A 27,851-nucleotide genomic window follows, 5' to 3' on the forward strand; every position below is an offset into this window, starting at 1 on the left:
CTCCTTTTCTCCCCTCACCATCATTTGACCACACCCAAGCATCTCCCTAGTTTGTTGAATATTTCTCAGTTTCTTCATTAACGCTCACATGAGATCCCAGGCATCTAAACATAGCAACATCAAGCTCAAATCACTAAAGTCCTACAGGCCAACCCCCAACAATCTAAAATCTGGATAACTTCTTCACACAAGCATAGCTATAAATTCAATTTTCTTTCTCTTTCATTCTCTCGTGCACAAATACAAGTGAATAAATGAATTTTCATTAATCTTTGATCTAGCGAATTGAATACCCCGCATCATCGATTTTTGGTTCAAAGGTTTTAAAGATCGCCTCACACATTTATCTTTGGTTCGACATCAGGTTCATTTCCCCTCCGTTGATCATTATTATGGATAAAGGGATTGATTGTCTGCCCACTAATAATGATTATACATAATCAAAATAACAAATATTTGAAATGGTTTAAAATTATATATATATATATATATATATATATATATATATAACATGTGAGTTGTCTAAGGGCCATCGATCTTTGATCTAACAAGGTTTTGAAGGCTGCTCCTTTGCCATTAATCTTTGTTCTGGCATAAGATCTCTCCTCCTTACTAGCTCAATATATAGAGAATGATTTTTCCTTCACACGTAACTATGTCATAAAGATACTCGATAAATTTTGAACTATCATAGAGAGGAATCAGACAATTGTTGAGTGACTTCGATGTTGTCAATATGCTGAAGATGTCACTCTACCTATCAAAGATGAACTAAGCTTCATCGATATCATTAGAAGATTCAAGTCTATACTTGCCTCTCTTTCTCACTTTCATGACCTAGTTCTATGGCCATTAGCACCTTGTAGCCTTTTTTATATGAGAGAAGTAACAAAATTCATAGTAAATTGTTGCATGTTTGCAAACGAATCTCAAACCTTCATAGAATCTCATTCCCAATACAACATCTACCAGAGTGAGCATGATAGTCATTTCCTATAGCATAAATCATGACCCTCCCCATTATGGCATTTATTAAGGTGGACCTCATAGCATCCTTCACATGAGAAAACCAACAAATAATAGAAAGATGTGCAGTTCATTTTTATCTTGTTTGATATGTACTTATGTGCATCTGTTAGACCGGTCCACTGGACCGGTCCAGCCGATCCAGGCGGGACCGGTTCAGGGGCGAAATCAAAAAACAGGCGGAGATTCCGCCAGAACAAGCGGCCCGACCGCTCATATAGAGCGTTTTAGGAAGGATTTTAGGGGGGTTTCAGAGAGAAATTTGAATGTAGGGACTGTTTAGGGAATTCCTTTTGATTTGTATGCATTAAATAGATCTTTTTCCTAGGGTTTGGGCATCTTGAATTTGGCTGAAATTTGAGATCTCGTAGATTTAGGTTTTCTTTGGGCTCTAGCGGCGTCTAGAGATTTGGGAGAGATCGATCCTCCTCTCGAATTGAGGATCAATTGTATCTTTGATGTTTTCTTCTTCTACTAGTAAAATACAAGTTTTTCCTACGCATTTCTCTCAGTTTTCTACAGTTTTTCCGCTGTTATTACTGTTTTACTGCTCCGGACAGCAGTATTTCGTGGAGATTTGCTGTAAAGGTGAATAGGAAGTACTTAATTTCAAGTGTTTCTTATCAGCATCTCACGATTTAATATGATGATAATAGATCTTGTGTGATGTCATCACATCAACCTTGATCACTTAGCTAACTAAGAATTTGATTACTTGGAGGAGTGTTGAAGGATTGAAGTCATGAAGATTATGAAGTCCAAGTCATTTGGTTATAGCATAGCTTTTGAGTTGTTAAATTCATTATATTCGATTGAGCTTAATTTTATCAATAACATCGAGGATAATGAACACTAGTAACTTTTGTTATAATTATTCAAAACCTATTTTCAAATATAAAAAATTTAACTTATAATTTTTAGAAAACTGCTTGAGGTGATTTTTAATTTATTCCTATTTTTGTGTATTTGATATTTAACATAATCATTAATACATTTGGTGATGATATCATTAATTGGCTAATTATTATGAATGTTGATTGCATTTATACTTATTTAATTCTAAATATTTAATTTTATATATATTGAATTTTTCCTAATGTATTTAATTATGCTAATTAAGACATTAATCTCCCAATTTGAATGTACACTAACATATACTTTAAATTTATACTCATTATCTTAAAAGTAAAATAAGTTTCAACTATTTATATAAACTTCCACTGCATTGAAGCCCACGGCATGCATTTCAAGAGGAAAGTAGAGCGACCAAGGGGTTCAGTGTATTGTTTATAGCAATGAAAAGACTAGTTTGACTAGCCATTGGAATGGTTGATTAGCCGTTTCGACAAAACTTTGGGGAGGTTTTTGAGGACTTTTCTATTGCTTTTGTGGAGTTTTAAGGTTAATATACAGTAAAATTTGTTAAAGGAAAATTAGGAGAGTATTGAATTATGAGAGCATAAATGTTATACTTTGAGTGAAAATTTAAGAAGATTCTTAAATAGTTCACCAAAGCTTTTCTTCCTTGTTTTGGTTAATCATTTGGTAACTTCACTCCCTTAATCTCTAGGTATTTGTAAATCATATTTTCTCTCATAGATCTTTTTTATCACTAAGTAGAAATTAAACTTGGTAAATTTAAGAGTAATCATTATGTCTCCATTAAAGTTCAAAAGAACTTTGACATGACATGGTGTTTTACTCTTTTTTTTAGAGTGGGTTGCCAAAGCCTGTTAAGGTAAGGCGTGTTTAGATGCTCTCTTTTAAAGTTAGGTGTATTTGGGTACTCTAGTACATAAATGAAGAGAGTCTAACTAGGGCTGCAAACGAACCGAGCCGAGCCAAGTATGTGAGTGTTCATGTTTGTGCTCATTTAATATCAGATTGTTCAAGTTTGGTTCATGTTTGTTCGAGCTTTAATTTTTGTGTTCATGTTTGGTTCATTTAAATTAATGAGTGTTCATGTTTGATTCATGTTTGTTCGTTTAGTGCTTATCGAGCTTTAAACAAACAAACATTAACAAGCTATAAACTAGCTCTACTTTTAGATGTTCATTAACATAACAAACAAGCTTTATCGAGCTTCCTAACAAACGATTACATCGAGCATGTTCGAGAACATATTTAATGAATTTTTTTTAACTATCAAACAAACACGTTCATGAACATTTCTATGAACAAACACATTTATAATAAAAGCAATTGTCTATGTAACAAAGGCAATGATTTATAAGCAAATCCCATCTTTACAGAATTTTCTGCCTCCGTTAGCCCGCGCGTTTAGGAAGAAAAATTAGGGCTCGGGTCCTCGGGAATATAAGATAACGAGCCAACAAAGAAATAAATTATGAGTTTGCCGCCGGCCTGCCTCTTTTTTTGGACCTTGATATCATTCCGTTAAACTTAATAAAAATATTAAATTAGCATATAATATAATATTATTTACTTTAAATTTTATTATTTAACAATAATTATATCATTATCTTATAATAAATATAAAATATTTATATTATTTATATTTATTAATTCTATAATCAAATATTAATTATTTTTGTCGAGCTTATTCACGAGTTCAAAATCGAACATGAATCGAGCTTTTATCGAGCTTAATGTCGAGCTTGTTCACGAACTTCAAATGATGTTGTTCGCGAACATAAATGAGTCGAGCGCATTAGTGTTCAAGTTTGTTTATTTAAGAATCGAGAATTTAAAATATTGTTCAAGTTTGTTTGTTAAGTTAATTAAACGATCACAAACGAGCTTTAATCGAACCAAATAATGAGTAGCTCGTCGAACGTTTGGTTCGCTTGCAGCCCTAAGTCTAAGGCTTCTCCATCGTGAAGGAGGAAATTATAATTTCGAAGTAGTAGAAATCCTAATATGAGTGGGTGTTGGATGGGCATGAATATAGGCCTAAGGGTTGCCAAAAGCACACAGATATTGTGTTGTTCTTTGGTTGCAAGCAATTATCTCGATTATTTGCACTTTATAATTAATATGGTGAATGTCGTTTGTTATTATGCTAAGTTTGTACATAGATCATTTTTCTTGTGCCAGTATATTGGCACGCTCCCATATTTGGCATAGAACATATATCTCACCAAAATATTACTTGAGTTTGCATTTTTTTGTTTTGGTGTAATAGGATTAATTAACCAGCACCTTTAGTAAAGAAGATTAGTAACTTGAACTTTAGTGTATAGCTCACATAGCTTAATTCTTAAACCTACATCTTAGTTTCTCTTCCGTAGGATTGAATCAATTGATTATTAATGGTGTGAAATCATAACTGAGTGTAGAAACTTAAAAATAGTGGTTGAAACATAGACACTCATGTATTAGCTTGCTTCCAATAGGAAGATTGGTTCTCCTACAAATGTATACATAGGTTGTGTATTGAATTTGTATGTTTGATCCTTACAATATTACCTTCTCTTGTGATTTGAGTAGGAGAATTTTGAACCCCCACCCCAAATATCAACTTTACAACAATCGTTAGCAATTTATGATTCCGCAACATATAGTTCAAAAAATAATACAATCAATTATAATTTCAAGATTATTGGTGGAACAAAGTTTGTGTTGAACTTCCTTGAACATTTAATTGGCAATACAAGTTTACTAAAATAGAACACTAGGCTTGATCAAATGCACAGAGGCCACATAAAATTAAGCTACAAACTTATGGCTCCTTTGAATTTTTTATTAGAATTTAGGGGAATTTACATACATACCACTTTATAACATGCTATTTACATATCTAACACCCAAAACTTTGATATTTCATGCCTATCACCCTATAAACTTTATTATTTCATTCTTTGCACCCATATTTGATCTGTGAGTACTAGGCATAAAATATTAAAGTTTTTTGTGTTAGATATGTAAATTACATAATATAAAGTGGTATGTATGTAAATCCCCCTAGATTTTAATGAATTCAATTCTATAGACAAACAAAGAGCCTCTAACACAAAAAATGAGAAGCACTTTGGCACGAAATCGATAAAAAAAAAGAGTTTTATCGATCCATTCACTCCAAGTGCAACACATCGACCCCCTGCTGAAGAACATATGATTAAACAAATTTCATACAATACTTTGAATTTTTTAATTTGCCCTAAAAAGCATGTTATAACTCAAAATAATTTGGAAATTGTTCAAGGGAAAACATACAATATGGACATGCTTAGTGTCCACAAAAAATGCAAAAGAGTCAATAATGGTGTTGGAAATTTGATGGACATGTCGAATGCATCAAAATGTGTACAAGTACAATCTCAAATGCTAAATGAGCTTAGCTCAGCTTGAGGGTTCTAATTGATCCTTGGGAAGATCCAAGAGAACAATAAAGTAATCCAAATGATAATAAATCATCAAAATGCCCTCTCAAGTTCTAAATTATTATAATGCCAACTCAGTTGATCAAGCAAACAGGTAAAAATCAAAAGATCAATCTTGTTATCTCTCAATTGAAGGAGAGTCATAGTGTAAGCACAAAAATGTGCTACATTAAAATTCAAAATCAAACAACCTAAACTTGGGCCACCTTGCCAACAAAGCAAGATAGTAAGACCAACTTATGAGGCAGATTTGCCTTAAGGATATGGCTGAAAGACCTATCAATTGAGCACCTTTCTTATAACACAAGGTTGTAAGACTCACAAATCGGATTACATTTCTCGGAATCACCAATAAATTGCACAAGACTTACAAATGATCGTGAGAACCATAAGTCAACAAATCTTGATTGGGATCGTTGTGTAAGATAAAGGTTCAAACCTTGGATCGATCTTCTTCTAGCCCTTAGATTGCAATCCATGTGACACCTCTTCTTCCTCGATTTTCTATATCCTTCTGATAAGAATTCTTCATCCATTTATCATGCCGGCTTATTTTTTACTTCCCTTCCGAGGAATCAAGCATCATGAATGGTGAAAGCAAGACTACGAGAGAACTCCAAATGCCTCATATCACTTAAATGAGAGAAATAATATGAAGTGACCCAAAATTGTGAAGACTTTCTAAAAGGAAAGAGAATATCCATCACTTTGTGGATCCTCCTCCAAAGCCAATGTACCCAAAGTTCATACTTTAAGTGAAGCAGATTCTATGATTATGACATGATTGGGAAATGTCATAAAGCCTAAAATCATGATTATGGCATGATTGCGAAATGTCATAAAACCTAAAATCAATGTGATATTTATGTTCCTCTCCACGGCAAAAGAAGTTCAGGATGTCATCAAACAAACATGCTCAAAAGTAAAGGATTTTTCTCTCATCTACGAGATCAAAAGTAATATTCCTCTTATTGAGTACTTTAATGCAATGAAGGTTTATTGGCTTAAACTAGAATATTACTAAAATTTTGAGATGACATGCAGCAATGATGCAGTAATTCTCAAGCAATTTTTAGAAAGAAAAAAGATGTTTGAGTTCTTTGTAGGACTCAATAATGACTTTGACCACATTTGTATCAAAATTCTTAAGTAGACAAAATCAACCATTACTAAATGACGTATTTTCTCTCAAACAAGTCGAAAAAGGAAAAATAATAGCAATGCTCAATGCTCTAATCTCCAAAACATTTGTCATGACAACTGCGAAACACCAAGATAATAGACTTACTGCCATTCTTGTCCAAAATAACGAAAAAAAAAACTACTTTCAAAAGTAATCTATGGTGCAATTACAACAATAAGAAATTACACATCAAAAAAAAATATTATAAACACTACAGAAAGCCCCCCGAGGCTACGGTGAAAATAGAGAAGTTCACCAAAAAGAGTAGGAAGAATGAATGATCAATCACTTTTACTCTTATCCTTTCGATAGGGGCAACAGCATTCATTTTAACATAGAAAATAAATATATCAAGTGCTATATATTTATAAATTACATAGTATGCATATTTGTTATGTGTGTGTGTATATAATAGAAACTTTATTAAATTAATCAGACACTTCGTCTTCCTACACAATAAATAATAGAGAGAAAAAAAGAGAAAATCTTCATTTTAAAAGTGATTTTCTTCACTTCCATTTCCAAAGCTGCATATATCACTTCCTCCATTTATAAACAGTCAAACATACCCAAATTTGAGAAAGCCCTTTAAAGTGGTAGACACATTTTGCAAAAGAACTAAGCCAAGCTTAACAGATCAACATATTTTTGCCATCACTACGAATGCTTAAACAAATTCTTAAATACCTTAATGTAAACTGTCCTAAATTGAGGGTAAAATTGCATCATGTTGGTATATTATTACTAACAAAACATGAACGATAAAACGCATACCTTAAGTAGTATGTCTTGTAAGCTGATGGGCCATCTTTGAAAAGTATAGACAAACCATTGCGGATCAAAAAAGTGCGAATCTGCATTTAATAAGCAAATTACAAGTGCTAAAAATATAAATCATCATAATTATTTTCCAATATCCAACAAAATAAAATCATGTTATATTTACAAAATAATATTGAAAGAAAGAAATAATGAAGTTAGATGATGGTCAAGCAATACGCAAATAAACCAGCTGTTTTCAGGAATAGTTTAGAACCATTTCGTGTCCTCAACTTTGTAACTTACTCATAAATGCTTCACAAATATATTTTGAGCACAACATTTAAGAGTCATTTGGTTTGTTGAAAAGGAATGCACAATAAACAAGAATACAGTGTAAACTGAAAATATATTTGAAATATTTTGAGTTATTTTGATGAATATAAAACAGATGTAGATGACTACTTTTTTATTTAATTTGAAATAAAATGAATGTAGTGTAAAGCTCAACGATGATGGTGGTCAACAGTGACAATGAATGGCAGCAGTGGCCACCCACGGAGGCGGACGGTTGGTGGTTGAGGAAAGCAACAATCAGCAGTAGGCACAATGGCAATGGTGGAGGTGCAGTAGCAATGGCGGAAGTACTGCAGTCTGCTCACATTTCTTATGGTTAAGGGAAAAGTACTTGCAGGGGAAATCACACAAAAATAATATGTAATTCCAAAATGGTATATACATGTGAAATTGGAATCCCCATCTGCCAAAATCAGAAATATATACAAGGAAAAAACGTTTGTTTCAGACCAGTATCAACCATTATCAATCTGAAAAGGCCATTTCCGATTTGTTTCTGCGTCTTCTTAGAAAGTTGGAATAAAAAAAGGATGTTCAAACCGAATGATCAAGGAAAAGATTAATGAGAGGGCTAGAGGAACTAGTGGTTGAGGTAAGTAATGAAGTTGACAGCTAATAATGTCTTCTTATTTAAAACTACTCCCAAATCAAGGTAAAGGCATAAAACGCAGTATTTTAATACTTCAGTATGCAGAATTATGTAGTATTACATCATGGTGGAGACTAACGATTCTTTCAATTCTGAAATTTAATGTGTTCCATTGGCATTTCAAATGGAAATGTATGACAGGCACATGTGATTTAATCAATTGGCTACTACACGTAGGTATTTAACGTTCCTGCTTCAAGCAATGTGACAAATCTAGCACCAAAAAGAATGCGCATAAAGAAAATGGATGCTTCATTATTTCATGAAATATCATTTGACTTCCATGATGAGGAGCATTGCTAGATATCAAACTTAAGGCAGAGTTTCCTTCAATGAAGGACATAATGAGAAAGTATCCAATGCATTGAGACTGAACTGTTCAACCACCACTAACCACTCACCACTCCCATTTAATTATATTTTCTAGGGTGTCAAAATGAGTTTTTGGGTAGGTTTGGGTCCAACCCGAAATTGACCTACCTTCAACTCATCCAACTCGAACCCGCCCAATTAGGTAAATGGGTCAAGAATTTAGACCTATACCCGACCCACTAGGTTACCGAGTTAACCCAACCCAACCTGCTAACCAGAGTTGTGAGCAAACTGCAGGCGAGCAAGGGTGCAGGCCATGCGGGCGAGGGCAAGGGGGAGGGTGCAAACCACACGGGCTAGGGCCGGGCGCGAGCACGTGCAACAGGCTTGCGGGGTGCTAGCGTTGATGCGGGGTGTGACCGCGGGTTCTTGCGAGGTGCAAGCGCAGCTGCCCTCCTGTGTGGGTGCGGTGTGAATGCAGCAGAGCTTGTGCGGATGCGGGAAGATGGGTGAGCAGCCGGAACTCGTGTCAGATCCGGGTCAAAATCAAGTTAGCAGACTAACTCGAACCTGACCCAATTTTTCAAATGGGTCATAAATTGGAATCCGAACCTGACCCGTTTGTTAAATGGATCGACTCGAACACAGATTTTCTAAGTGGCATTTAGTTTGATTTATCGGGTCTGATCAATAATTGACACCCTAATATTTTCCAATCAACAACCTCATTTAATCATCTGAGAGTTCATCTTTGTATTTGCAAAAGGCAAATATATGCTAGGATTTTGAAAAATAGCTTAAGAATGATAGTGTCACTTCATGATGCGTCAAGTGAGTTCACAAATTGTTAAGAGTGTGCGAGCTCACAATTTTGGGTGACCAAAACTACACTAATCTCTTTTTTTCTTTTTCAAAGTTAATAAAAAGCCTCTAGCTATCTACTTGGAATTATGCTTCTGTTTTCGTGGCAACATCAATGTATCCTCCATAGTTAGAAATGTTTACAAAATCTCCCACTTAACAATCAAGACTTTTCATTCCAAAAGGCACACTGCTGTTCCAAAAGTTCTCAAACAGAACAAAAAAAAAATTGCTTTTCTTGCTAATTAGCAAATAGTTGATGCAGATAATAGGATGCAAAATGATAAAAATAAGTGGTAAGATGGAATATGTGAAACAAAGTATTTCATTTGACATAGATAATTCTATAGAAAAAATGTAATTAAATGCAGTAGAGGAAATAGTTTACTCAATCGCAAATGTATATCAGAGGAAAGAAGAAATTACTAATTCAGCCCATACCTTATATGTAAGAAATTTCAATTTGATCATCAAATTTGCATCATCATCAGCAAGACCATCTTTCTCTATTTTTGAGGAGCAGCTAATACTCAAATTGCTTAGCAGAGCATTGCTCTCTTTTGCAAGTTCAGAAGCCTTATCCTTCTGTACTTTAAATAAATCAATGTCGATGAAAAATCCTACCAGAGAAAGATAAAATAATCAGAATTTAGGAAAAAATAAATGGGTTAGAACAAGGGGATGTCTATGTGAACACAAAAATAAAGATCAGCAGAGAGGTATGATACCTCTATAAAGGGGCCACAACTCTCGGTTCCGCCTGTAAACAGTATTTTGTTCAATGAAAACTTTACATAAAATTACTTCCAAGGAGTAACAAAAAAGATAGTTCAAACTACACAAATCATCAAAAAACCTCATTTCCTCCTGATATCTTCGAAAGGCAGAGTCGCTATGCACATGGATGACCATCTTATAGTAAAGATGGTCATTTGTTATGGAATCGATTTTGTGTAAGTTATAATAACACTTAAATGCAGCAGGAAAATGCTTTTGCCTCATCAAGCGTATCATTTCCTATGACAAAGTAAAAAGATTGCCATGGTAATTAAATATTACAAAACAAATGAGTAATACGTCAAATAGCAACCAGTCAAGCGGGATTGCCAAAGCATTAAAGAAAAAGAATCAAGATTATTAAAAGAAATACACCCACTATGCCAAGCAACCCATATTGATCTGGTCAACTAGGTTGACCCAGGGCCTGGGTTTGGGCTCAGCAGACCTGGTTTGACCCATTGAATGCAAGAGAGGTGATCTTGGGGTCTGGCTTGGTCAATTTGACCAAGTCAACTCCTTCGACCCAAGGGTCTGAGGCAAAAGCAAGGTCAACAGACATAAGGGAACCCTTCTACTGACGTACCTACTTAAAGTTATGTCAATGTTATCACCCTTATCTGCATGTTGTCTCATCAATGCCAATTATACCCTTATAGCCAGTATCCCTAAGCAGTATTACCCATCAGTTTCTATGCAAAGATACCAAAATGAACATAAATAAATTCTCTCTCGCTGACAAGGTGAGGGGGGCCTACCACCCGTAATCATTCTACCAATGACAAAAGTTAACCTTTGAGACGGTCACTTATATGAAACTTTATCAAGAAATGACCGAGCCATTCGTTCTTAATTTTGCATCAAAGCATTTTGATTCTCCAATTAAATAGTTATATAATTCAAACAGTTAACAAATCACAGCAACATTTCCATCTTTTTAAAAACTTCTGCGGAAAAATACTTTTTAATATAGTTATAATTCAAACAGTTAGCATTATATCATTCGTTATCTTTTTATAGTTTTTGATCAATCATTTTACAAGAAAACATAATAAATAACATGAACCCGAAATTTTGTAATATCATTCACTACTACACATTTGTAATAATATTATCTATGTTTTAAATCCAAATAAGCCAAATTTCCTTCATGTTTTTTACTGAACTGGATATGACTCAAACATTATTGGAATTTAGGACATCCAATGCCAGTTTCTCCATCATAATTTCTCGACTCAAAAAGGCAATTATTTGTAGCCTTTGTAGACCACTCTTTTTTATTTATTGGATCCCACCGTCTATTTAAGATTTAAATTTTCTGGTGCATCTCATGAATTTTAAGACTGTTCAAGCAAAGTCTTTGATTTATTAGAAATTTCAGTTTCCATTTTAACCTACATTGCACATTTTTCATGCACTTGAGTTCGAATATTTTCCTCATAAACAAATTAAAATAGTATTGATTAAAAAAACAAGTAATAATGTATTGCAGAGCTTATTAATTAAAAATAAAATAAAATAACTAAAAGGCTTGAGAACTTTATATGTCTCAAATTATATCATAAATTAAGGTAGATACATTTGGATTTGGTACTATACCATTCATGCTAGTAAGGAGAAAAGGGGAGAAAGGTTTCACTTGTTAGCATAACCAGTATGAGTGTCCATTAGATTAACAAGAATAATGTTAATTCCAGAAAAAAGTATTTGATACAAACGGTAGCCTGACGACATGTTCAATAAGATTCCTATAAACATCTTAAAGGTAGGCTGTTGGCCTTAAAATGCCATTTATGATAATCAGATGATCAAAAATAAAACAATTTAAAGCAGTGTATTTTACCTGTAACTTAATCGTAGAATAGTCCGCAGGATGAGCTTGTAAGAACTTAGAAAGAACAAATCGATCGGCACTTCTAGAATGAGCACCAACACCATCGCCAAACCAATCAGACTGGTCTGGACACATTGAAACTCCAGCACTTTGAAGCAGTGCTTTTATTTGCTACAAATTATTAAAACTATGTTGATAACTTCACTTCCCAAATTTTAATAATCGAAGGAATGAGCCAAATACTGAATGCTACCTGCTTCTCGTCAGCCCTATTAGCAGCACAGACTTCACGCAAGTTTGGTCCCAATACGTGGCTGGCTGCAATAATAAATATTTTCTAGGCAGTCAAAATATTAGAACAGACAATCATACATTTAACGCCATAAGAGCACCCAGCTATTTTTTATAGGAAAATCTATAACGCAAGTTGATTCCATCATCTAAATTCTATCAATAAAATCAAAAAATATGGCACAAACTGTTAACAAGTGGCGCCTGCAAGAAAATGTTATTAAAGCCTAAAGGATAAATTTTTTATTTGTTTGCCCCTTTTAGGTATGGCCACCTTAATGCGAAAATAGATATCTATATCCTAACACCTAAATGTAAATATGGTAATACAGACAATCCATCAAACATTTCACACAAAACATCACAATCGCACACACAAAAAAGGAAAAGCTCAGTCCAAAGATAACTTAGTTGTACATCTAGCGTGTTCTCGCTCATATGATTGTCACACCATTATTCAATGAGGTGTTTTATTGTTGAAAAGAAAGAGATTTAATTTTATTCTTAAGGTGATTTCACTTTAAATTATTTGTGGCCTAAAACTTTATTTGAATTTTAAATATTTTCTATATTTTTATACGGTTATAAAAAACCTATAGAAAACCACTGCTTTTAGACAAGCCTATCATTCAAGATGTGATGAGGTCCAATAACATAAACGTTTCACTTTTTGGGGTGAAATAGTACACTATTGCATCAAAAGAAACCAACAAAAACAACTATTAAGCCTTTATCCCAGTATGTGGGGTCAGCTACATGAATCTTTTTTCTCTATTGTGCCTTGTTAAAAGTCAAATTCTCATTTAAATCTAATAAATAAATGTCATTTCTAATATTTTCTAACCAAGTCTTCTTAGGTCTACCTCTACCTTTCTTAACATAAACCAAATATAATACATCTACTCTCCTAACCAGGTCATCGGAAGGCAGCCATTTTATATGCCCAAACCATCTAAGGCTACTCTCTCTAATCTTATCTGCCACAGGAGATACTCTAACCTTTTCACATATATGCTCGCTTTGTATCCTGTCTTTAAGAGTAAATCCACTCATCCACCTAAGCATCCTCATTTTCTAACACTTAACTTAATATTATGTTTCTCTTTTGATGACCAACATATATCAAAGAAATCAAATAAATTTTATAAAATTCTAATAAATTCCCTTAGTCTTAGACTAAGAGTGATGAGGTCATCGACAAACATTTTAGGCGGGTCTACCGGCGAAGGAATCGTAGATCGACGGCTACAATTAGGAGCTTATATTTTTTTATGTTTTCCATGTATCTTTTAATTTCAATTTTTCAGTTTACTATTTTGCCCTCATGGATGTTTAGTCATTGTTGTAGCCCTTTGGGCATTTAAGTCATGTTATTTTCTTTTGATGAGACCTATATAGAGAGGTCTTCTACTTTGTATGAGGTTAATGTTTGATTAATAAAATTTTTGAGATTTTCATTCTTCTTCTTCTTGTTTGAGAGCTTGAGAGAAAGAGAGGAGACCTAGGAGAGGCTCCAACCGGAATACCCAACAGCCCACATAGGTGAGCTCTTGGTCTTATCTTATTTTTTTCTTGTTTTCTTCTTTCCACCTCACCTCCTACACCCTACCTCTTCCCCTCCCCTTTCCCGTCTCCTTCGTCTCCTTCTCCGTAGTGGTGCTCTCCATCCTTGTATGGTTCTTTCTCCACCGCTAAAGCCAAGAGTGAATGAGTGAGAAGGTGCTCGAGGTGAATTTTCTCATTATTAAGCGTAGGATTTTGTTATGAGCATTTAAGTATTTCTTTTATCATTGGATGTTGTTTGAATTGTTTGGTTACTTCAAAGCACATCTTCGCCTAAGCAAATTGACTACTTAGAATTTATTTAATCCTTTATTTTATTGGTGATAACTTTGTGGTGGTAATGCTTTATTTAATTATCATCTTAATTTCCGCAAGCAACTCCTACATGATTCACATCAAAGAGAGAGAGAGAGAGAGAGAGAGAGAGAGAGAGAGAGAGAGAAGTTTGCTTACTTGAGTAAAGCAAATTTGCGTAAGGGTTTCACTGCTATGTAAAATTGACCAAATTGGGTGAGCTGAATTTCAAGATAACTACTTCTAAAGAGACCTAAAAACTTAATTTAATTTAATTATGATAAATGAGATGACTCACTTATTTTGGCTAAATGAGATAATCTAGAGTTTGGATTTAGATATGAAAGTTCACTTACTTGAATGGGTCATGTAGATGGGTCTTGGTTTTAAGACAAAATGAGAAAAATACTTGCTTATTTGGGCTAAGCTTGAAAAGATGGGATTTGGTCTACAGCTTTTGAAGCTTAATCTTTGGCTTTGAGGACTAAGGAAAGTCATCTATGAGTTTGGATTCAGTAACTAATCTTTGGCTTTGAGGCCAAATAGGAAGAAAGGATTTCTATTTGATTTGGGTCAAATGGTGGTTACCAGGATTTTGTCTAAAGTAAGATGATGAATTCATTCACTTAATTTTAGGTCCAAGTAAATGAAGACAAGTGTTATACTAGTTTTGGGAGTTAAGAAAACAGTTGATGACATAAAGTTTTTTAGGCTAAAAGAGATGGATTATATGTAATTTTTATGTTGCATAACATGATGGAGTATTTACTAGAGTTAGGTTCAAGTAAATGCAACAAAATTAAGATTATTGGTATCTAGTTTGAAGGCAAAAGATTTATGGAATTTTCTATAGCTTTTAGGCTAGGGAGACTAGGATTTGACCTACAACTTCTAGGCTAATAGTACTAGAAAATTCTAACTTTTAGGTCCATAGAAATCAATGTATTTATTTAATTAAATCAAGCAAATACCATTGAAAGTTAGAGAAATGATCTATAATTTTGGGGCTATAAATCAAAAGAGGTTCCTAGAACTATAGTCTTTAACAATGAAAGCTTCATTTGCTTAATTTGAGTTAAGCAAATATGAAATACTATGATTGGAATCTGATACAAAAAGTTGAGAGCTATTTGTTGATCTTGGCTTAAGCAAATAGACCAAGGGACCTAGGATTTGATTCTAACGATCATTGATGCTCACTTGAAACACTTGGGAGGTCATTTGGAAACCTCTATGGGAGTCAAAGAATGAACTAAACAAAGAGTGTTACATAGGAATGATTCAAGTTGAATTTAATTCAACTTAAATCAAAGCATCCCTAAGAATTTTGAGTGGTAATCTAATAGAGTAATAGTTGAGTTTGTACTTGCATGCCTATGAATAAAGTACTTTCTATAGAAGGAGCTAATTATGTTGCTCATCATGTTGTTCCTGTGGCATCTCCTTCGGTGATTTAGTCCAGGATGTAAACCTACACTATCCAATTTGATGTTATATCAGACTTGTAAATATGGATTCTTAGGTATATAGAAAAATAATACTATAATCCCAAATACTTTGTAGAAACTAAAAAAAAAAATTAAATGCAAGAGTTTGTGGCCACTTCCAAGTAAGAAAATTCAAATGCTTATGTTTTGAATTTATCTCCTGATATGTTTAAAACTTATGCTTTCAGCACTAAGATTTATTGTCTTATCAAGGAAGATAAGAACTTCAAGAATAACCAACTAAATATTCTGCAAGATGGATTTCTAATATAGTTGTTGCTAATACAGAGCCAAGTACTTCAATTGGACCGACCTACTTGGATTTTAAAAGTATCATTTCATATTAAATGATACTTAAAAAAAGTTGGGAACAAATTTATTGCAAGCTGGAAACACAATCCTTCCTCAAATGATAAAAGGATGATAAGGATGAACTATAAAAGCTAGCACATGATATATAGGTTAACTACATTGATATTAACTCTCTAGAGGAGAGTTCGTTGCACTTTAGGGAAACTATTGCAATGCGGCCCACTAAATAGTCCAAATCAACCTGCAAAAGCCCAATTGGTCATAGGTCCGTCGATTAGAAGTTGGCAAACCAAGGTACAGGAGAGTTGAACCAAACCAATTTTCAGGACTGTTAAGCCTATCATTAATTTTGTTCAATTTTTATTTAACTAGAATTATTTTATTAGGTTAAATTATACTTTTTTATGATAATAGGTTTGAATTTGAATGGTTTATTAAGATTGGAATTGAATTTAAATTATTTAGTCTTTTCTTAGAAATATTACTTCTATTAATAGGGATTGATGGCTTATATCATAATTCACTAATGAGAAATGAAAATTATTTGGGCGCAAATTGGGCATTCTTTAGATCCAAGTTATATATATAGAGTCACCTTCTTTTTATGCTCTATCTTAAGGCTAACATCAAAGCGAGACATGCAGACCCTTACTACAAATCTAGCATAAGTTTGAATCAAAATTCAGAGAGCAAAATTCCATTTCACCAAAATGAACAAACAAGATAAATTAAGGTTTCCAGGCCACTACACATGTGAGCTGAGCCTAAATAGAGATGACGACCTTTCTAAGTCAAAGTTAAGTTGCAAGGGCATGCATTGCACTAGAACACAAAGCATGTAAGCTCTATCCGTCAAATACTTCCTAATATTGGGTAACTTCAGTGCTTTTTTGATATAAGATTAATAGGATAGAAGCCCCACAAAACATTTGAAACTCTTTGTCGCCCACTTCTTCCGTGGCAAATAAAAACTCTTTGTTGCATCTAGAAATTTATCATTGCAAATAAAGGATAATGCCATGTTGACATCAAGAACAGAACGATTTGGTGATCAGCAATTCAAAGATAGACTCAAGAAATGATAATAAAATGATCATGAAAAAATGATTATAATAGAATATCCGTAAGCATTCTTAAGCAACCAAGGGACAGACGTCAGATTAATTTATCACAAGATCATTTCTATACATTTCTTTTTCATTTTTGTGGCAAGTGAACAATTAAAGTGCGGGAGTTGGGAATACATCCCTCACCACATCTAAACATAAGCACCATAACAGTTTCATAATAATATAAATTAGCATAGTTGCTTTCAAAATCGAAAGAAATATTTTTCTAGTTCAAAAAAAAAAAACTTACATCCATCTACGGGCGGAGGGGGGAACTCTTTTAGAACTTTGTTCATCTGTTCGGAGCTATCATGACTCACCACACGAGCAACCAGGCCCTCCAATATTTCACCCTGAACTTTTATATGATTTTTTGATCCTGTAAGTTAAACAACAAACACCTTCATGAATATTAAAAAAGGTAAGAGAAGCTTCATCTCTGTTGCAGAATCAGCTATGTCACTTCAGCAGCTTAAGCATTTGTCAATCTTATAAAAACGAAAGCCTATCCTTTTATTTACCCGGAATAGATATGTCAGCAATTTCGTCAAGAGCCTGACAGACTGGAGTGGCAGTTCCCTCTTCACATAATGCATCATAGGCAGCAAAGAAGGAGGTGACAGATTTTCTTCAAGGAGAAACCAGACAAGGGATCAGGAAGAAAGCATTAAAGAAAAATAGTAAGAATTAACTTTTAGGAAACTAGGAGCATTTAGACAAAAACTAGGAGTAGAAAAAAAGACAAAGTACATATGAGCCAAAAATAATAAAGATATGATATGATTTCATATGAACCCCTCAAATCATGACTATTTACAAAGAAAAAAAGCTCAAAATAATCTCTCAACTATTAATAAGCGGACAATTTAGTCCCAGAATATCACAGTATTCCAATGTAATCTCTTGACTATTGAAAATTGATTTAAAAATGATCTCTCATTTAATATGATGGAACATAAGTGAGAAGTTGGCTACGATATTATAAGAGGATATTTCAAAAAAAGTTATAACTTAGAATTAATATTTCTTTTTAAGTCCTACAAAAGCTTAAATAATGTTTCTATTACATTTTGTCTTAAATCCCGAATTTACCATAGCATTGGGCTGATTTAATAAATATGCAAGCCTCGTGAACTCCTCTTTTGCTTCATATGGTGTTGTTCCCCCCAATATCTTCTCCACCAAGCTCCCATCACAACTCCCTAGCTTATTGATCATTAAGGGTTTTGATCTTCTTCTTCTTCGCATGCCACTACTCCCACCAATGCCTTGTCTCCCCATGACTTCCTAGTTTCTTTGTTGTCTAAGGTTTTGGCAATTTGGGGGAGGGGGAGAAGATGAGGATTTGGAATCTTAAAATTATTAATATTATTTGCATTAATTAAACAAAATAACTAACTAAAACTTTAAATTTATTTTAATAAATTAATATAAATTAATTAAAAGGTATTAATTTAATAAGTAATATAATTTCTAATTAAATTTAATTATATATAATTAATTATGTTTAATCATTTTTATAATTATTTAATTAATTAATAATTCATTATGAAGTGCATAAATATAAAAAATAATAAATACATAATATGTATAAATTAATATAAAGAATAAAATATTTTATCACAATATCATTTATTCCACTCAAATATATTAAATCACAAACTTGTAATTTTATGTAATCATATAAGTGACATCACACTAGCAATACAAGAAATGAAATTTCACACATGCTTGCACTATCTAAAAACACCCTCAACTTTAACTTTAGGTACTAACTTTAACTGAGAGTTTCAACTTCAGCATTATTTGGGATCAATTTTCATTATTCAAGAGACCAAATTGAAATAATGAGATATTTTGATACTAAATTGATACTCCCTAATAGTTGGAGGACTGTTTTGGATTTTTTTTCTCATTTACCAAACTAACACCTTCTAGCTTCTATTTTTTAATTGTCACCCAAATATTGCAATTCACAATAAAACCCCAATCCGCTGTTTTTTTTTTTTTTTTCTCAACTATTTGATTGTGGCACATACAAATACATGGTTTAGTTCATCTTTTCTGGATGGGTAACAATTTTGTCTTGGTGGTATGTGCATAAATCTCGCTAAAAAATTCAGCTCACAACGGAACTTTTAATCACATGATGTGACATTTTACAAAAATAAGAACATCCTATTTGAATATAATAGACCTCATAAAAAAAATTCGATCACATGTCTACATGTTTTCTAATTTTGAAGATCTAGGTTTAAAAACCAATTGTAAGGAAAGAATTACATATAGCCTTAAAGTGCAATTATAATTAATTTAGATGAAGATACACATTTGACAGGCAGTTGCAGAAATTTGCACATAAACAGGCCTACTTAGATTCATATACATGTGCAAAACAACATAGATGCCACTTACATACTTCAAACACGCGTGCACATGCATCCATCGACTAACTCATATTGTGTGATCATACTTGAGCCTATACACCCACGCATGTAGACTTATGTGCACCAGCAACCACACCATAACAGGCACAAAGTCATACAAAGCGCGTGTTGCATACACAAGCAAAAACAAATAAATGCATGCACAAACCAGTCATTGCAAACACCCAATGGCTTAATCCGGATACTGTGGAACCTCTCACTACACATGTTCTTTGCTTTGAGAAACAATTTCCCATACAAATATCCGGTTCCAATACCAAAAATTTGTTGATTCCTCAACTTCAATAATGCAAATATTGAGGCACTTAACCAGGAAAAATTCAGTATTCACCTTGAAGAGAAAAGCCAAACATGATTTGTTGGTAAGCGCCACATGCGGCAAAATGCAATAACTTTGGAGGTGGAGAAAAAATTTGGTTTGCCGTCTCCCAATTCAGTTACAGCTGTAACAACAACTGCCCAAAAAAAACAATGAACAACAATTGTACGTTGAAGAGCGAAAGACAAGGAACCATAAAGATTTCAAATGTGTTCAATCAATCAAAGGTGATCTAAAATTCATAATCATCCCTACATGGGTCTTTAAATTAAATCAGTAATTAAGCTATGGAGGTAGGAAGACTAAATTCACTTAATTCATGAACATAAGAACCAACTGTCCAAGTTCTGATCAGCATAATTTTTTTCAAAATAAAAGATAATAAGAAATACTAAATGTTTCAAAAAAATTAATAAAAGATAAAAGCAAAAATTAGAAATAAAACTGGACAGAAGAATATGACAGCAAGATAGAAGCACAGCCATCCAATATTTGTAATAATTTGGATGTTGCAACATTGCAACTAGTTATTATGAGTGATGATAAAAATCAAAAAACGAAGCACAAAATCAAATAAAAGGATAGAATCAAAAAAGGATGATGCCATGTCATACTAATATTAGACAATTGAAAAATATTTTAGTATGTTTCCAATTGCTGCATATAGACTCAAATACTACTAGAAAACATGTGGAGAGCAAGAAAATGTGTATTCAACCATTACATTAGGCCTTTATGTGCATTTATTTACATGTAGACGCATCATAGGCCTAAGTTCCTAGAAATTGTGCAAAGGGAGCTATGCCAAGACTTGGACAATAGTTAGATGTGCATCTTAGATGCTGGTAAGAATTAATGACGTCTTTAAGAGTACGTTGACTGAGTTTTGTCCACATAATGCTTTTTATTGATGCAAGGATAACTCCACGTAGTCTTCTTTGACCAGGAGTTGTACTGGAATTAGTACAATAATATTTTATTACAGCAAGAGAGAAATGAAAATAATTATATATATATATATGCGCACACACTCAAAACAGATTATTTGACACATGAACAGCATATATACAAAAGTATCAGAACATACCGCATAGCAATGGTGGATTAGTTTACATTTATGGCCTTAGGATGCGACGTTCATCTTTCCACTACAGATAAAGGATTAAAATTTGATACCGCAAACGTCCATAACTACCACACCAATTAAAGATTTACTTATATTCCGATCAATCTAATGTGAATGAGCTAATTTTTACTTAAACTGGTAATCACTAAAACATTATGGGGCTCCTAAATTGGATGACGTAAAGGGGCATTTTTTATTTCAATCCATTCCAGAGTAAATGAAGGTCAAGAAACTCTACTATGAGAAAATAGCCTTTATTCCTTTAAATGGTTGCAAAAAATCTGGTTGTATAATGACTTTTAAAATAGTTGAAGACGTCTATTATATGTGAGAAAAAACAAGAAATTTGAATATAACTGGATAAAATTTCAAGTATGTATCCTATATAACAGTTAAAGAAGAATTCTTTTAATTAAATAAAACATTCTTTAGTATCATATGAGTATAATGATAACTAGTAGTTTGTCAGACACCAATATGCACAGCAGATCAAAAATTAGTTATTTCTTAAGTCACATATGTATAACAAATAATCTCAAAAGCTAAAAAATCAACATACCATAGTCTTAAGCCACATATGTATAACAAATAATCTCAAAAGCTGAAAAATCAACATACCATAGTCATCAATTGGCCGTTGACCGTGGTCCCCCAATACTGCAGTAACTAATTCCATTGATATACACATACGATTTTTCTTGTAAATCAAAGAAGCACAAGGATCAGATGTTTTATAAATATTTGACTAAAAAGGTAACTAAAACTAATGTACTCTTTGAGCATAGAAAATACAAAATCAAAATCACATGGAATTTCATATTCATGAAATTCTAGCAAAATTCATGCATAGAATCTGAAATATATATATATGAAGCAAATACGTAGGTAGTTAGAACATCGATGACATTACATCCTGACTAGTTCCAATGAGATACAGAAAGAACAAAATTTATGCCACCTCCAATATCCAAGAAAAAACTGAAGCATAAAAAAAACTAGAATATGCATCCATAAATGATAACAGCTATAAAGAGGATAAATTAAAGAGGGACAAACAATTGATACATTTTGTACTGCCTCTAATTCAAACTACCAATTATGTTGAAAAATTTATGAATTAATGGTCATCTATATTTCTAACTCGGGGAAAAATAAAAATTAAAAAATAATAAAATAATAAAAATAAAATAAAAAAAAACAAAAACAAGAACAATAAAACTCGGGCAACTTGCTATATTTAAAAAATATCTGACGCATTTAGACAGCCCTTGCCACAAGATGGGGAATCAAGGAGAGCAATGTACAGAATAACCATATTTGGATACTGTGATGCAACTCCCCAATGGTTAAATGTACGTATTTACACGTCACCGCTCATGATCTAGGAAAAAAACTATCATTTTATGCCTGAACTATCCGGTAAGTCTAGCTCATCACTCCATCGATGATAGAATAGCTAACATTTAGAAAAGAAACTGCAGTATTTATGACTAGCAAGACCATGTATTAATAGTCAAGCTCATAATCCGATAAATTAAAATTATGAAATATGCATCATATTTATGGTCATAAATAAAACTTAAAAAATGTTTTCAATCAACATTATACCAACACACCTTGTTGATTGTTATTGTCGTAGTGCTAAGAATGAGTGAAACTTGACATGATTTTGTGTGGAGATCTACTTTTGCATGGTGTTAACTTCCATAAAGAAAATTTTTTGTGAAGATTAGAAAATGCACATACCTCTAAAAAATCATTGAACTCTGCTTGCTTTTCGATTGCCGCAGCACCCCATGCCTCTTGGAACATCCGAGCCAGTACAAAAACACCAACTGCTGTGTATCTGTATCAAAAAAACCATACCGAGTTACTAATTTTGAATTGCAGTGCAGCAAAAATCTGGAACAAACATATCAAGCTATTGTACATGTTTCCAAAGCTATTTTTTGCATATGCTCCACCCAGATGACCAGCATACATAAATAGAGATCCAGAGTGCTTAAGTGATACCTGAAACAAATCAATTGATATTGCTCACCCTAAGAAAGCCATTTGAAATAATGTTTAGGATAGTGAGAGGATGCATCTGTTCCAAGGATCTAGAACCAGTTTTAGACAGCTGGTCAATCTCAAAGATCATTAATTAACCCATGCAGAAGCACGGAACTTAAATCAACATGAGAGGTCTCTTGACTAAAAATTGTTCAGGATTCTTTGACAAATGGAGCGCAAGAACGCTTTGGCAATGATCAACAAACTGTTGCAATCATTATATAGGATGCAAGGATAGAGAAAGATTGTAGTTACCTCGACTGTAGCTAGGCCATGGGCGACCATATCTATCATTCTTGCCCTAATCTGCAGGACAAGTTTCAAACCACAAACAAAACACAATGCATATTAATGCAAAATATAAAACAAGAAAAAACTGAAGAATATCACAAGCTGTTGATGTGATACTAAATGCGATAGATAAGAATTGCAATTAACATATTAATAGAAGTGGTAAACTTTGCTTTACTACCAATAAACTCTTGTTTGCTCAAATGAAAGTTTAAGAAGAAGACATGAGTGATTAAGCAATAGCAATATGTTACACTTTGTGATTAGTAGGACTTACAAAATAACAACCAATGATTAATAGGTAATGCAAATAACAAATATAACAAAAGGCTCAAGTTTAAAATTTAGAAGCTTCACCTAGAGATCCTTCACTCAACTCTTGAAAGTGGAGGCTAGCGGAGGAGGATTGCAAGCACACTTAAGGATGTCACTATCACACAAGTGATGCCGAGAGGACTAGTCGCCGGGGAAGAAGTCGGAGGTGGAGGAACAAGTTGTCGTCCGGTGATTGTCTACTCTTCAAGAGACCTTTGTTCGTCGATGAACTCCGCTAAGTGGGGAAGGATGCGGTTCACGTATTCCTTGACGGTGTCTTCGGCTCCTAATCCGGGATCAAAGAAGGGGGATCGAATGATATCAATCTCCCCGCGAGAATTGAGAATGAGTCTGTGATCAACTTCTAGATCCGCCATGCATCTTTGTCGGAAGATGAAGGAGCATCGATGGAAACAAGGGGGAGAGGAGGGGTGGAGGTGGCGGTTTGGCGAGGGGAGGGGCTTGGTCGTGAGCTAGAGGGAGCGGGAGGAAGTGGGCTGTGAGGGTGGACGGGTTGGGGCTCGGGTGAGGGTGACTAGGGGCGGGTGGGCTAGGTAGAGGGAGGGAATTAACCTGAATTTAATTTCAGGTTTTCAAAAGAAGAGAGGATTAATTTCAAATTCTTAAATTTAAATTTGAAATTAGACTAGGAGGGAAGGGGAATTAAAGGTAATTTGATGGGAGAGAGAGAGGGTGGGGTGGCCGGCCATATAGAGAGGAGGGAGGGGCTTGGTGTTTAAGTAAGTGGGGCCCATGGTTTAATAAATAAACTCTAATCAAATTTGATTTTAATTTCAGATTTTATTAAATTTAAAATAACTTCCCTATTTGGTTTAATATGAGAGGGAAAGGGTTTTGACTTTCAAAATAGGTTTAAATCCCTTTAATTGACTTTCCAAAATTGAGAAAGACTAATTAGGAAAGTGATTTAATCAAGAGGAATTTGAAATTCAAAATAGATAGGATCAAAGGGGAGCCGGCGGCATGGTTGGAGGCAAGGGGGAGGCGGCGGCCTAGAGCTGGCGGGCTGGCAGCCGGCCGTGGGAGCTGGGTGAGCCGTCGGTGGCAGGATCGGCCAGGAGAGGCCGGCGGTGGAACTATGGGGCGGGTGGGAGAATTGGGAGGGAGTGAAGTTTCGGTTAGGTAGGGAAGAGGAAAATAGGTGTAGGGGAAAGGGAGAATCTAGAGCTACCAACTTCGAGCACCACCTCCACTAGAACTCACAAAGAGATCCACAAGAACTCACCAAGAGATCTTGGAAAATTTCACGAACTCACAAAGAGATCAACAAGAGAAAATTTCATTCATCAAAACATCTCCATACATTGCATGAGGCCTCCTTTAAATAGGCCAAGATAAAATAAAACTAAAATGACACATATGCCCTCAGGGCTACATAAGTGAAAATGCCCACAGGGGCAAACTAGTAAAAAATAAAAATACAAGTATAAATAAAATACAAGTAAATCATAAATAAAGGCTCTGGATCATAGCCTTCGATCTGCGTCTCCGGCGATGGTACACGTGTCGAAATCTGATGTCCTCATCAGCTGTCTAGCACAATTTTTGGTAGAATGAATGCATGAAGACATCAAAAAAATAATCATGACACACTTAGAAAGAAATCAAAGAATTTAGAGCTGACGCATATGGTAAGGACAAAGTTGTTGGTGCTGATAATGATTAATGACATTAACTAGAGCTCTGCTAATTAAAAAATATTTGTTAAAAAAGAACCTGTGGAATATAATTATGTACCCAATACTTGAGGCTTCTGGCCACAGCATAATGTGCAAGGGGTGATATACACAATCTTACCCACTGATTATTTCTGTGATTCCCATGTTCTCCATATATCAAAGACATAAAGACAACCTAACCATTGCCCAGGAAAATAACCTCCATTTATTATAATGGTAAATTAGGGAGAAGGTTTATTTCAACAGCAAGACCAAGAGTGATAAATCCTGATGTTCGATTATAAAGCAATCACTAGCAAATACCACTATGAGTACCGCTTCTTGTTCTTAGACTCTTTAACAGCTGAACCACATATCACAATGAGGAGATTTGTATAAAGAAAGATCAAAACAGCAGCCAACCCACAGCCTATTTTTTGAATAATAAGAACTATTTCAAACATAAAAGTAGCTCTTTGCCATTTAACAACACGTTCGAAATATGTTGCGTTAAAGAACTATAGCTGGTCGGTTTGGTAATACTGGATAACCTTTTTGCCTCCAAATGGTATCAGAATTTAAACTTTGTTTCAAAGTTCAAACCCATATCAGCTCCAATCGATAGGTAATTCCATCATTGTATTTTGATAATAAAATAGGAAGACCGTCGAGCCAATAAATAAATAAATCAGAACAAAAAAACAAAAAAACTCAAGAATGAGGCCCTCTATCTGCAAAAATTCGCATACCTCTTGATCCGACTTCTCATTCTCAAACTTTGGATAGAACGTCGCCCGTATCTGCGCCCTGGAGAACGTATTGTTATCGACCACAAAGTTCTCACCCAGCTGACCTTGAAACAACCTAGACAGGCTCCCCGCACCGCTCACCTCAGTCTCCTTCTCCGTGCGCAAAGCCGTCGCAGAAGGCGCCGCAGATGCCACAGGTTCCGACGCTGTCACGTAAGTTTTCGGCAACCACACACCCCGCGGCTGCCCCTTCGCTATCGAATTGCCCGGTATCGCCCCAAACTGCACGGCAGAAGAGCTACCACTAGCACCAGCACCCATATTATTACCTCCCGCAGCATCGGAAATGCTGATATTGCCGATACTCTCTGTAATGTTGTCGACGGACGTAGCACGAGGTTTCTCCTTCCAGTACTGCCGTTCATTAGTCGCATGCCCTCCCTAAAAGAGAATGAAATGACGGTCAGATATAGAATCCGCGAGATGAAATTAATGCATATGGTTAAGAATCGTGGGATTACGCGGCGCTTGTAAGGCATGGCGGACGCTCTGGTGGAGGAAAATAAGCTAGAGAAGGAAGTAGTTGTGGCGAGATGGAGAGAAGCTGGTGAGAGAAAATGGAGGCGGCGGAGAGATAGGAAGGAGGTGGGCGACGATTTGGGAGAGGGGAGGGAGAGGACCAGAGTGAAGAGAAGGCGATGATGAGGTGCAGACATCCAAATGGCGGGGGGCGAAGTGCGGCGCGGTCAGCACTCGGCACATATCTTGGCGTTGTCTCGAGGACCCTCGAAGCTATTCATAGGGAAAAAAAAAAGTTGAAGGGGCGGTTTGAGATTTTTAATGAAATGCATAATAGTTTAGAAGATTCAAATCACGAATGTCTTAGAGTTTAAAAAAATAGGCTTATAAAAAATAAATTTTTAAAAAAGATTGGGCCTCCCTAGATCCGGCACTTCATCATCATAAATCAGATTATCCGGACACTACCCGGAAGCGGTGAGGTGTCTTATTAGAAGGAGAGAGAGATGCAATAATATACATGTGACCCCGAACGATTCCGATAGTTCCATAAGTTCGTTAAGTTTCTAAATTATTTAAAATCTTAAAATTTTATATGTTAGTTGCGAGTAGAAAATTTTTGTAATCCTTAAAGAGCCCAAAGAATATCCAGGCTAAACCAAAATACGGCATGCAATTCACCAAAAAACTAGAAAGAGCATGCAACCCTAGAGGCTCACAGCATAAATAAAACACATCAATATAAATCAACTAATCAAGTAAATGTTCATAGGCCAACTGCACTTTAATTACAAATCATGGTCTGTAAAAAAGTAAAGTGGTCGGGCACCACTGCCAACAACCCGGATTTCTAAGCCTAAGACTGACGCAAATGACTTTGAGTGAGATATTTGGGTCTTCAAATCTTCAACTCTTCAGTCTTCTTTAGATTTGTTCTCCTTGGACTCCTTGGATCTCTTCTCTTTGGACTCCTTGGATCCGTCGTGGTTTGAATATCCAAATGAATAGATAATTCCTCCCTGAAGGGAGGGGGTATTGCCTTTTCTCTTTGGATATCTAAAGTCATATAAACTCGATCTTCCAAATGGAACAAGTCTCTCCCATTTGATGATGTCTTCTTCTTTTGAAATTCGAGTTGGATAAGAATATCCACGCTAAAAGACACTTTCACAACTCTCACAAATGTTACAAATT

The 27,851-nt window shown here is 34.6% G+C and overlaps 1 protein-coding gene across 1 annotated transcript in view; it reads right to left on the bottom strand.

Annotated features, from left to right (window-relative positions):
• LOC110095458 (tRNA ligase 1) overlaps positions 1-26,934 on the bottom strand; it is a 93,160-nt gene extending 66,226 nt beyond the window's left edge. Inside the window, exons 1-15 of the mRNA XM_020821003.2 lie at positions 26,660-26,934; positions 26,139-26,579; positions 23,360-23,410; positions 22,980-23,062; positions 22,796-22,895; positions 21,668-21,746; positions 19,936-20,059; positions 17,679-17,785; positions 17,408-17,536; positions 12,355-12,419; positions 12,111-12,272; positions 10,347-10,507; positions 10,219-10,250; positions 9,932-10,110; positions 7,327-7,406 (exon numbers count right to left, since the gene is read on the bottom strand). Coding sequence (XP_020676662.1) covers positions 7,327-7,406; positions 9,932-10,110; positions 10,219-10,250; positions 10,347-10,507; positions 12,111-12,272; positions 12,355-12,419; positions 17,408-17,536; positions 17,679-17,785; positions 19,936-20,059; positions 21,668-21,746; positions 22,796-22,895; positions 22,980-23,062; positions 23,360-23,410; positions 26,139-26,579; positions 26,660-26,854 — 1,988 coding nt within the window. The 5' untranslated portion in view covers positions 26,855-26,934. The remainder of the gene's footprint in view (positions 1-7,326; positions 7,407-9,931; positions 10,111-10,218; positions 10,251-10,346; positions 10,508-12,110; positions 12,273-12,354; positions 12,420-17,407; positions 17,537-17,678; positions 17,786-19,935; positions 20,060-21,667; positions 21,747-22,795; positions 22,896-22,979; positions 23,063-23,359; positions 23,411-26,138; positions 26,580-26,659) is intronic.
• Between the last annotated feature and the right edge of the window lie 917 nt (positions 26,935-27,851).

This window comes from Dendrobium catenatum, unplaced genomic scaffold (genome assembly GCF_001605985.2).
Source record: "Dendrobium catenatum unplaced genomic scaffold, ASM160598v2 fragScaff_scaffold_370, whole genome shotgun sequence".
Taxonomy (NCBI): domain Eukaryota; kingdom Viridiplantae; phylum Streptophyta; class Magnoliopsida; order Asparagales; family Orchidaceae; genus Dendrobium; species Dendrobium catenatum.